The following is a 12,873-nucleotide window of genomic DNA, read 5'->3' as shown; positions in this document are numbered from 1 at the left end:
CAGCACAATTAAGGTTGTTAACATGGGAGTATTTGAGTGGTATCCTTGAGTTTGAAATTATCAGTTTAGCAGAATAACCTACATATATGCATAAAAAATTTGCTTCTCACACAGAGAAACCATTGGACTGACCGAAGTAACAACGTTAACCAAAATAATTGTCTTGCTACATGTCTTTTTTTTTGAGAAGCCATTTTTGGCATTTTTCTAAGTAGGGGCTATTTTTCTTCATGTGTCTGGATTAGAAGATCTTTCTGCAAACTTCTTCCTATAAAAAGAAACACTAGCATTTGCATAACCTTTTAAGACTTGCATTTAAAAATATTTGGTAAAGAACTCTGAATTTTGAAGTTATACTCTTAAATGATGTTTAGTCCTACCATACAGCACTATAATAGATTACATAAATAAGATCAGAAGATGATAACCTATTAAAGCTTACAGCAAAATATGCATTCACAAAAATATACTAACATTTTTAAATTTTTTAATTCTAGCAAGGAAAATCAGCTCTATTTAAGAAAACAACATACAATATTTCCACAAGAAATTACACAAGTTTTCCCAACATTTTACTTGAAGAATGACTAGCTTTTCTAAGCTTGCTTTCCTAAGTCAGATAACGAAATTGAAAGAACACAAAATCATATTAAATACTAGATCTTAGTTGTTTCTGCCACCAATGGTGAGCCTCAGGACAAATTTACCAATGTCTGTGTAAAAACACAGAAGTTCTGGAAATAAGCATGTAGTTACTTTTGACTGTCAGAAATGACAACAAAATACAGGAAAATTCCACTTGAAAGTACATACAGAGGGTGTTTTAGTAGCAGGGAAAGCAATGCCTCGAAGCCATATATACACACCAAATTAACATAAAATGTTTATCTTTAAATCCTGATTCTACATCAAGAGTATGCTCTAAATTCTGTAGGTGCACGTTTTTACTAAAAGTGCTTTCTGCAAGTACTGAGATATTTAGAGATATTTTTACTTCTATGAGGAATATAATAAAGAAATCCACACTTTTAACTTGGAAGTTTTTTCCCCTCTCTTTATCCGAAAGCAAATAATATATTCTTGATTTGACTCATTAAAATATTTGTAAGGTATATGTTTGCATATGAAATTTCAAACACATTAGAAAATAAAAAATAGTAGTTCAAAAGTACAAATAAAGTTTATTTAATTGCACCTACAACAATTAAAGTACCCTAGTATTGCTCTAGCGCTTCTTACTACTTACCATATTATGATGCTGTCATACGTAAAACCTAGGTTTTCTTCAGCATGGCCAGTATTACAGAGAAGCTGAAAATAAAAGAAAACATCTATTATCTATAACTCCTTAAAAATGACAATGTGAAACTGTAGATTTCTGGCAATGCTTTCAAAGAAACCTGAGGAATTTCATTCATGGCAGGGGGAAGCGTACCAGCTTCCAACTTCCCTGAGAATGTCTCCTGCCAGTATTCTATATACACCAGACACACAGAAATCTGTAGTCTCTCGTACTAGAGAAAAGCTTGCACAATTGTGTAAGCTGCCTACTGATCAATTTTTCAACTTCAGATTGCTCCTCTTGCTGCCTTTAAGCTCTTTTCGGAAGAGCCTCTAGTTTGGCAATTGGTAGCCTGTGCAGAGATGAAAAAGACTGAAGTCAAGCACATCTGCATTCAAAAAGAGGGCTCAGGTAAGCACTTAGAAGGAAAGATTGACACTGATGGTCTACTGTCATGTTTTGCCAGAACAGCACAGGTGTAGAAAAAAAATCAGAAGGCATTGCCAATGGTATGTGTCCTGCAACCGCCATTTGGCCTGGCCTGCCATCAATTCCATAGAACTTGTACTTCTGAAAAATCAGTGCAAAGGTTGAATTTATGCACACAAAAAGACACCTATAAACTGTCGCAAATTCTGAATATTTCAACCATACCTGTCCATTTTGAACACAAGACTGAAGATTCACAACTGTAGTTTTTACGTCCAAAACCAATCTCAAAAGGAGCAATCTAGCATGTGCCAATGTTTTAGCCTCTTGAGGAAACGAAAACAGTCTCTTCTGTAAGAAGAACTGATGCTGTTCTCCTTTGCAAGAGTGGTAAAGAAATTCCTAGTAATCTCATTTCCTACCCCTAGCTAAAATTGTAAAATACTTTATTATCACATCCAAATCTCAAAGTAGTTTCCCAAGCACTTCCAAAAACTCAAGTGACTAATACTGATTGCAATAGCTTTGCACTTTGTCCTCTCTTTTCGAAACAGACATGTTCAGTTCTGAGCCAGCATGGTATTAACAGTTTCTCCTCAGTGAGGAATTCAGAATGTGTTTGTGCTAACTAGTGAACATCCCTGCTCTGAAAGTATTGAAATACATAAAACCCTGTGCCACGTTCTTCGTATGTATTTACTGCTAACAATAAGAAATTTATAATAAACTAAACAAGCAGTTAAATTAAGGCTACTGTAAGTTGAAATATTTAACATGTTCCATGCTCCCGTTCTACTGCTCACCTCCACCTGAAAAACCAGTATATTGCACTGCTTTTAAAGTAAACCCATTTTATTAGCGTAATGGTTTAAATTCAAACAATACTTAGGTTTATGCTCAACAAGTACAAATTCTTCCAAGGATCGCATTACACTTTAAGAAATTATTTTTCACGTTGTGAGAAAAATGCATGGTGACAATGCTGAAATCCAAAGTTGCTAATGAGATAGATTATTAAATTGCCCTGGATCAGCTCCACATTTGGGTTCAAATAATCTAAGTTAATTGAAATATTTTGGATTTTGCATTTTTCTCAACAGTGGCTGCAACCAAAGATCATTATAAAACATAAGGAAAGTTATTATATAACCTCTTTTCCCCCACCTTTCATAATAAAGTCATAATAAAACTAGACAATTGGTGCATTAACTGGTTATGACAGTATGTCACTTCCTAGCATCAATCTATTTTTATGCCATGTTATTGGACTGCCTAAGGCCACCGCTGCTGCTTTAGCATTTCTATTGACATCTTATGAACTGTAAAAAATGGCTGGCAGAGTGTAAGCAAAACAGTGTGAGAAGATAGTGAGTAAAAACAGTTCATTGTTCAGTTTCAGACAAGTACATCAATAGTTGTTTAGGCTCATCATTTATACATCTAAGCCTCTACCCATCATTCCACCCCAGACACAAATGAGAAAACATAATTTAACACACCAGATTATCTTCAACAGTCTTTTTTCCTACATTAAAAAGCCCACAGAATTATAATTCTGATGTAGGAAAAAACATTTTTGAGAAATTTGCTATTGTGTGCACTAGTGCATTTCTGAAGCGAGTCTCCTATCATCGCGCTTACCATTGGTTTGCATCTTGAGCGGTCCGGAGATGAAACTAAAGCAGATGACATGTTTCAGGAACCCACCTAACTTGCTGCAATTGCTAAAAGGAAAGCTGGTCCAGTTCACTGGACCAGCTCTAGTCTAGTTGTCAGTAACCACTCTTACCAAATACATATAGTGTGGTTATTAGCTCCTCAATACCAACTGTTTTCCCTTATTTATGTGCTCCCGCTGCACACACCCTCACTCATGTAGAAAGAAACTTGACCTTATCTTGAAACTCAAACATAGTCTTGTAACCTGACGACAGTTATAACTTTCATCAAGTTTAACCGCTGTGTGGATACAAATGTCTGAATGTGATGATAATTATTATCAAAGTGTTGATGGTGCCTATGCGTACATGTGAAATATCTCTCAGAGAATGAACAGAAAAAACTGCCTAAAAAAAGTAAGTACAAGATTAGCTACTTTAGTTCTTAGTTTACTCTCATTCCAGTGGGCCACCATTACTCATGTATTGGTTTTCTTTGCAATTTACACATGATACTACGCTTACAGAATTTCCAGCTAGAAAAGAATTTAAAAGAAGGACAGCAAGATCAGAATTCAAAATGTTTCAGTGATTTGAAAGGAGTGCCCAAACTCAATATGAAAATTCAATTAAATAGAAGGAACAGTGAATTATATCCTTCAGGGTACCACACATTAATAGACGCATAAAACTGAAAGGAGTCCAGCAGAGAAATACAAGATGATCAGAAAACATTCAGAATGTTAAATACAAAAACAAATTTCAAAAGGAAAGCAAGATCTGTAAGTTACAACTATAAATTAAATAAGGGGGGAGGAAAGAAGGAAATTTTACCATTGGAAATACTAATAGGACTTCATTATGTTTGAGATTAGGAGACCTTTTTTTCCACTTCACACGATGCTCTCAAAACTGCATGAAGAACAAAATTTTGGGTGCCACATTTTAAGAGCAAACAAACTGGAAAAAGCGTAGCAGAAAAATGTACAAGGAAGCTAGAAAATACACCCATGAAGGCTGAGCCACCGGGTTTATTTAGTCTAGGAAAAAAAAAAACTGGCAAAAGTAAGGTTGGATTGATATATGTTTAAAAGGGGAAAAAGAAGTCATGGAAGCTGCTATAAAGAAGATACTGTTCAGCTGGTCTCAATGCTCAGTTATAAATGTCTGGTCCTAAATATATTAAAGGGAAAACTTTGCCACCTTCTTCTCATTTCACCTTCAAACATTAAACAGGTCAATGATTCTGGCCCAAATGCAGTGATTTTTGTAGATGGCTGAACTCCTGACAAAGCCAAGTAACTGTCATATGATTGACTGTAACATTTAACAATTAATATGCATGTCATTGTAGTGTAAGTTTGTAGGCAAGCAGTACCAGAATACTAAAATCTGCTTTTGGCTACACGTTGCTACGTTTCACTAAAATGGCAATGGATTCTTATATCATGTAAATGCCTGGAATTATGCAAATGCCCTTTATATTTTTGATATACATCTCTCTCTCTTACATATCAAATGTATGTATTTATATATACACAATAAATTTTATACATTTATATATACACACACAAACACACAGAGTATACTTTGCTTGTTAAAACTCCAATAAGTCAACTCTAAAATTCAAAATTTTTGATATAATAGTCAATGAATGGGAATAGCACAGACTCTTTGAGGGTATGAGTTAATATTAGGACAAAATGGTAGGCCAGACAGTGACTAACTTACAGTGAAGGTTTTTGTCACGTTTACTGTCAGCTATGAGTTTTTCATGCTACTTGGATGAGTCACAGCAATATGAGTAACACATCAACATGTCTTGGAAACAGTAGCTCAAAACAACAAAACCACAGGAGGTCAACAGCATACACAAGTTGAGTGCATACTGAGACCATTCAAATTTATATTTAACAGAATAGTCAGCAATTACTAGTTAAAAGTATAATATTATTCTATGCATCAAAAATGTAATTATTATACTGTAATTTTGAAAATACCGTTTGAACCATCACTGGTAATATTTATGAGGAGACTACTCAGTAGATCCTAGTCTTAAAAGAAGCCCCTACTGAAACTGCAGACTCTGGATTTAGACCCATTAGGTCTCCACGTTTGTGCCACAGCTGAATGCCTCTAAGTAGATGTTCTGTTCCTATCTGCTACATACTTCATCATGAGATTTCAAGTTTTGCCCATCATGGTTTAGCTACTTGGATGAATGTTACAGTCAGTTAATACAGCATTCAGATTCTAAGATACTTGGGTTTTGCAAAGACAGCTGAGACTCTTAAAATGACAGACTATGAATCAGACAGAGACAAAAGTCTCTATAGCCCCAAACTCAATCCACATCCTAGTGAAATTTAGCAGCATGGTCAAAAGCTAACAGATATATACAGCAGAAGAATAGAGACTCATTAAATAATGACAGAATTAGTTCTGAGCAGATTGAAAATATAATTTTCCATATCACTGATGCTATTCAATTGCTAAATTTAAGCTGAAATGAATTAAGTTTCATTTTGTCCTTAAAGAAGCACCTTTCTTTTTAGATGAAAAATAGAAATCCCGATAACAACATCTGTGGATCTTTTTTTCTGTCCATTATTTAAACACACTTTTAAATTTAAAAAGGTATAAAGGATCTCTCAGAAGCTAACAGTGGGATAAACCTTCTATAATAAAGGATTCTGAATTAATAATTCAAATCCAAAAGGTATTTTCCACTAAGTAAATGCAATTGTACAGTTCCTTCTGGTTTTCAGTAATTTATCACTTACTACTTCTCATGGGGGTGGGGAAAACCCCAAAGAAATAACCATGATGTTTTGGTATTAATCAGCAGAAGCTGGGAAACTCTAAGGTGCTTGCCTTACGTAGCTAGCCATGTAAATGAAAGATGGGTAATCCTACTCAGTTTACTGAAGCCAAAGGCACATACTAAGCTTGCGAACTGTTGTGACGACTGGAAGTGTCACTGACAAATGATGTCAAATCCTCAAACAGTTTTCAGGTCAAAATTCAGGTTAGCTTCAATGCTGATGAAGGTGGTTTGAAAGGAACAAGATTATTTTTGTCTAATACAGATTAGGCAGTACTTCATAAACGTTTTTGCCCACAAAACTGCAGCTTCACTTATTAGGTGATGAGCAGCAGATGAGGAGAAAAATTTCTAAGTCTGCCACTGATTCAATTCAGAACCAAACATACCTTTCCATAGCCTGAGTATCACCAGGCTGGGAATGCTAATTTCTTGGAGCAGAAAACTTACAGTGCCTGTAAGTTTGGGCAAGAACAACCCATGTTCTGCAGCCAAAGAGCCAAGAGTATTAAAATTAAGGTTTTTACTAAGAAATAGTACTAGCTAAAACTCGATGAATGAAATGCAAGTTTTTGTAAAATATCACGTATACAGCATACTTTGCACAGTAAGTATGGGTGCTGTGGGGACTTGAACGTCACTAATTAACACCCCTCTTGAAGGGAAAGAGACATGAAAAGGGAGTTCCATCTCTTAGGCATGCAAGTTTCATACAAAGTATCTGCCTTACGGTATCATTCTTGCAGATAAAGTAACAAATCCTGCTGACTGCTGACCACCATTATTTTAAGAAATTTTATTTAAAGTATTTAACTTCTGCATAAAATTCTGGAGTCTAGTTCAGTACTAGTTCAGTAATTTTTAAAGGGCAATTACTTTTTTCCTCATTAAATAAAGGGGGGTGGGGGGAACAAACTTCACCTTAAAAACCTACTCCCCTTTCAAGGAAAGAAACCTGAACCTAACATACCTCAGATATTTTGAAATTAATACAAAACTTAATGTCTACCATGATCTCTGTCAAGAAAGTCCACGTTAACTTACATTACTTGTTTCCACATGCATACAAACATTTTGTTTCCTCTGGCCAAAAAAGTAGAACAGTATTTCTTTCAAATGCAAGATTCGCCCAGTCTTTGAAGGAAAAATCTGGGGCAGTTGGGGAGCAACTGCTTAGACTAGTGCTGACATTTTCTTTTTAGTATAATAATATTCACAGCAGGAGAGTTAAATTTTATAGATTTTCCATATTATTTTATCAGAAATATGCTATAAAATATTTCAAAGGTCCTTTCCCTGTCCGTAGGACAAATATCCTAGGTAACTAGTACTTTCAAAAATGGACCATAAAATGCAAGAATTTACAGGCAGATCAAGTTCATCTTCAATATAATTCCAAGACAGGATACAAACATCCTCAGCTCTTGGCACATCTATCTTCCCCACACTCCTGTCTCACAAAGTGGGAACTGGGACTACATCAATTCATGGAAGAAGACCAGAGTGCAAAAAGGAAATAAAACCATCTCCCCCAAGCTCCAGGCTTTCACTCTTAACCACTGGAATGAAAAACACAGAACTGTTTCAACCACAAGGCAGACAATACAATACAATTTGCGACTTTTATTCTACTTTCATAACTGCATTTACAGTTCAAACAAAAATAGGAAGAGTTTTCAAAATCAAATGTACAAGTTATAAATTTATAAAGCAGATATTCCAGTGAGATGAATATAAGAACAAGTGCTAAATATTAAATAGAGTAGGATGATTCCCTTATACAAGGTCACTCTGATTCACGATGAAAACCAGGTTATGAACTACAGTGTCTTCAAAAGTCACGTTTAATTTTAGCAAGTTGCTTTTCACAAATGCATTATTTCTTGCCAGTCTTAGGTCTAATTTATGAAAACCTGCCTTGTGATTTTGTAAGTATTTTCCAATTTAACACCAAGTAAGTATAAAGAACAAATTCTTCAAATATTCTCTTATGAAATTATTCATTTTTTCAAAACTATGTTTCAAAAAAAATTTTTTGTTCATCCTTTAATTACAGTATGCATATTTACTAATTTACCACATTTATAGGTGCTTAACATCTCATTTTCAAGAGGAAAATAAACACTGTTTTAAAATCCATAGTTTAAAATATTGACTTTTCACTAGGAATCATGCATCTGCAAATCTAATCCAGCTCTTTAATTTTAAGGCAACCAGAGAATTTGGAAGCACTCACATTTAAAAGTTTCCAGATTAGCAGAAAAAGAGAACACAGCTACGCATCAGCCTTTTCTAGTAGAATAAAGGGCTTTCTTGCAACCCAGTTTGGAATCTCAGTGAAAACAGCAGCATTTTGTCAATGGTGGATGTCTGACAGAATAACAGACACAATAAGGCAATGACCCAAAGAAAAGATTTCAGTGTAAGTAAGTTCAGTTCCTCAGTGAACGCTATGCACCTACATGTACTCTGAACTAACTCAGAAAATGGAGCATTTACAGATTTGTAATTAATGCACTTGAAGATAAATTTATTTGCTATTGCAATTTTGTTCTCAGTACTCATCCTCCTGCTAACTGAATCCCATACTCTACCATTGAAGTGTTGTTCAATCTTAAAAGGAGTGCTTTTAACAGACAAGAAGCGTACCTACTTTGAAGATTATCATCTATGTTTGTCTTTCTCATATCAATTGGTCCCCCAAACCTGCCCTTGAGCACTCGTTCTTTCACTTGAGACTGTTTCAAAACTGTCAAGTAGCCTCCTGGTTATCTTACTTAATGATTTTTTTTTATCAGCTCATCTACAACAACAACATTTTAAACCTTACTTTACCCATAAAATTCTCCACTACACCTTGTTTCTTGGCTACAGCTGATTGCAGGATCCATCCTCTGTCACAGAAACTTGGGTTTGATCTTCAGGCACATTGTCCTACCTGTGGCACTCTATCAGAAAGGTGTGCAACTTACCAGCTCCTTCTGAGTATCAATTCATCCATTCGGGTAACACTCACACTGAAGCTCCAATGTCTCCTAGCTCACTGACTGCGATGCACTTTTCCCTTGCCTTGACAAACAGAACGCTGGTCCAACCACAACCATTCAGTATGCTAAAACAAACCCCCCGTTTCCTAGCCCCCTGCCCACCTCTCATCAGTCCTCTCTGCTCCTCACCACAGGTTCCTCATCTATCCAAAAAATGGTACTTGCTCTCCTTCTGAAGGCATTTCATGGCCTCTTTCTTCAGCCTACACTCTCATCCTGCAGTAAGTTTTTAATTCTTGCCTCCTGTCAGCTCACAATGACAGCTTCCAACATATCCGTCATACTTTCAGGCAAGTACCTGTCACATTCCCATGATTTGGAGCCATGTATTTGGAAAAAGCACCTCAAAAACCAGCAATACAGACCATTTCTAGAAAACGCCCCTTTAAATCTTTTTCACTACGAAAACTGCAGTGAAAGTTGACGGTTGCTATTCTATTAGCATCCAAACCACTGCATATCATGCTCATTGATACAGTCCTCCACCTCACCATACTTTGTCAGTTTACATCCAGAGAGTCTTGCATTTCACATTTTTGATTCAATTCTGCGCAGCAGGAACCAATCTTTAACTCTATTTGTGCAACTTAATCCATTAATTGGGAGATACTTCAGGCTTCTAAGCACTAAAATACTACAAAAATTCAGCCAGTAGGACATACAGACAAATTTCAGTATAACCTTGCATTCACATATTTCCTTGTCCTTATTTGCTCCTTTTCTCTCCCATAGTATGTAGATGTCAAGTATATTAAGCTGTTTCCTTAATCTCCCAGCCAATGATTGATAGAGATCACTTGTTCTACGACACCATTTGAGCTCTTACCTTAGTAAAATTATTCAAGTGACCTAGTTTTCTCATATTTGAAACGCCTTGTAATTTGGCCACATTTTGGAGAATCTCTCTCATATTGTCACAGGGTTCTGCAAAAGAGAACAGGTTATTAGCAGACACAGTTGAAAAAAAAGTCAGAAATCTAAACATGCATTCAACATGCAGTTTCCTAAATATACCAGGTACTCTCCTAGTCTAAATTAAGGATGCAGATGATTTTCGCCTCAAGAAGCATCAATTTGATTTATGCTTAGAACTAAAACCAGGCATACACAAGTTCTCTAGAATAAATGCTAAAGCCCATGGAGGAGAGAGACTCCTACTTTAAAGCAGATTTTAATCAATATCTTAGATTTACAATTGACAAAGAAATTTAGTGTCTGAAATTCCAATCCTAACATCTCGTAACTGAAGTTTTATCCTTAATCCCCTTGTAATTTAAAGACAGCAAATAAACTTAAAGACATAAGTAAAAAGATGTCATGTGGTGTTGCAGTAACATGCTATCTTTTTTCCCTCCAGACAAAGGGTTGGTGGGATTTTGGGAAGCTGGGACTCTTTTCTGCTCTCCATATTAACGTCTGTCCATAATTACCCTAAACTTACTAGAGGGCTAGGACTCTCCAGTGACATGGGAAGTGAACTACAAGGTAAACAGGGGGACTAGGAATGTCTTCTCATCTCTTCCTAAGAGTCCACCAACCCAACAAAATCCACAAACCAGGATTCAGACACCAAATGATGACTCTGCATTCTGATGGGAAACGGAAAAGGACTACCAAACACGGGGAGAAAAGACCATATTGCCCTGCCTTTGGGAATAAGGTTGGGAGTTGAGGCAGAGTGGGACAAGCAGCACAGAGTGGGGCTGGGCAGAGAGCTGCACGCAGAGCTACTGTGGCAGAAACCGCGGTACTGCAGCAGGACAGTTTTCAAAGGGAGATGCCTGACTGCACAATTCTCATGCAGTCTTCGATTAGACACTGTGTGATAGGCACTACAATAACACTATCCACAGCACTCTAGTGTGAAATAAATGAAATACCAAGGTTATGCTGGAGATGTGAACTGTTAGAAAGTATTACATCACCGAAAAAGAAAAAATTGCATTACATAAAATTAAGTCTTTAGAAAAAGCCAAACACCAGACATCTGGAAAGCAGCAAAGAAAAAAGTTTTGTGTGTGTGCCCCACACTAACTTGCTTCCTACTGCAATATGAACAGCTACAGCTGAATTTGTGGCATATACATAAAGTCTTTTTCTTCCCTGTTACTCCTGAAAGGATATTTGTATATTTTTCATTATACAAAGGAAATCAAAAATGTCAGAGATGTAAAGAAAACACCTTCTTCACCACTCCTCTACAAACCAAGCAGAGTTTTTTAATCAACTTCTGTAGTTTAAAAACTTAAAAAAGCAACAAATTTGAAAAACCAGACATAAGTAGCAACCTCATCAGGATATATCCAGAACGTATTTGGAAAGACAAGACCCTGTACTTGCACTATCATCAGGAATAAGTCAGCAGTTAAAGATTAAGACACCTACAGGTAGGCACCTGAATTAAGGTGTGTAAACCTGTAAACCCACCGTAGTCAATAGAGATCTCATCTATCAGCCAATGAAGTCGAAAACAATTAACCTGACTAGCTGCAAGATGCCTACTCAAGGGTAAGGTGAATCAATTGTATTGACTACACTGCTTATAATGAAACTTTAGCACATGTACAGACATGCTACTGCCACACCACATAATTGTGATTTTTTTTCAGACAAAGGATCAGTGAGATTTTCGGAAGACAAGACAGGCTCCTAAATGTGGGCAATCTCAATCATCACCAGCTTGATGCAAAATATCCTTTGCTTAGTGCTGTGACTTAGGTTGTAGAAAAGACAACTGTCAGATACACAGCCACAAGCACAGACAGAGCTACCCTGCATTGCAGAATAGTATGCATAGCGAAACCAAACATTCAATAACTTTGAATTTAAATTGGAACATGTGCATGCATTTCTTTGAACCTGCCCCCCAACCCAGCCAAAAAAAAAACCCAAATCATTATCACAGAAGTGAGAGACAATGAAAAAATCTTACTAGATCCATCCCAAGTTTAGGATTCCCTACATCGTTTAATTTTCAGGGGCTTAACTCAGTTTGAGAGGTTTGCAATAGCACATGCCATAGAAACAAGAGAACAAGAGAAACACTGAAGACAAGGAGGTTGGGATAGTTATGGCACTACCAATAGTTTACATCATAGCCCCTCATTTCAAGGGAACATAATAGGAGAGGAAAATAACTTCCTCATAATTTGGTTTCTCTGAAAATACAGTTTGGCTGATTTCCACACTTTGGCCTGCCTTGGGTAATGTACCAAACTAAGCTCCCTATACGGACAGAAAGACCACGAGACTAGCCCAGGAAACCTCATGGGCAACGAACATTTCTGTTCAGCTACCTGACAGAGTGGGCACTAACCCAGAAGTGAGTGAGGTGGCTGTGCAGAAAGGCAGCCACTTTGGATGTGAAGAAACCAGGACAAAATGATGCAACCACCTCCCATGTTAACAATTCTGTAGCAATGGCAGACCTTTATAACAAGGCTGCCTAATTAAAACGTGCACTAAAACCATTTTACTCTACATGTGTATGAAAAACTGCAGTTACAGCAACTCTTCCTCGCATTGTCCTCCTTCTGCTGAGAAAAACTCTCATTTCTAGAGAAACACAAAAGTTTGAGGAAAACCATCTTGTACTGCTTAGCCGAGCAGCCAGGTATTTCCCAGAAGCTTCAC

General features: G+C 36.6%; 1 protein-coding gene across 3 annotated transcripts in view; it reads right to left on the bottom strand.

Moving 5' to 3' along the window:
* The window catches only part of RICTOR (RPTOR independent companion of MTOR complex 2), an 89,978-nt gene that overhangs the window by 61,772 nt on the left and 15,333 nt on the right, over positions 1-12,873 (bottom strand). For 2 of the 3 annotated variants that reach the window (XM_075136800.1, XM_075136798.1), the window contains exons 3-4: positions 10,067-10,164; positions 1,247-1,311 (exon numbers count right to left, since the gene is read on the bottom strand). In XM_075136800.1, coding sequence (XP_074992901.1) covers positions 1,247-1,311; positions 10,067-10,164 — 163 coding nt within the window. The remainder of the gene's footprint in view (positions 1-1,246; positions 1,312-10,066; positions 10,165-12,873) is intronic. The other variant, XM_075136799.1, reaches the window with a different exon arrangement.

Source organism: Calonectris borealis, chromosome Z (assembly GCF_964195595.1).
Source record: "Calonectris borealis chromosome Z, bCalBor7.hap1.2, whole genome shotgun sequence".
NCBI lineage: Eukaryota > Metazoa > Chordata > Aves > Procellariiformes > Procellariidae > Calonectris > Calonectris borealis.
Note: the sequence above shows the minus strand (reverse complement) of the source record. Positions and strands in the feature narration are given on the sequence as shown.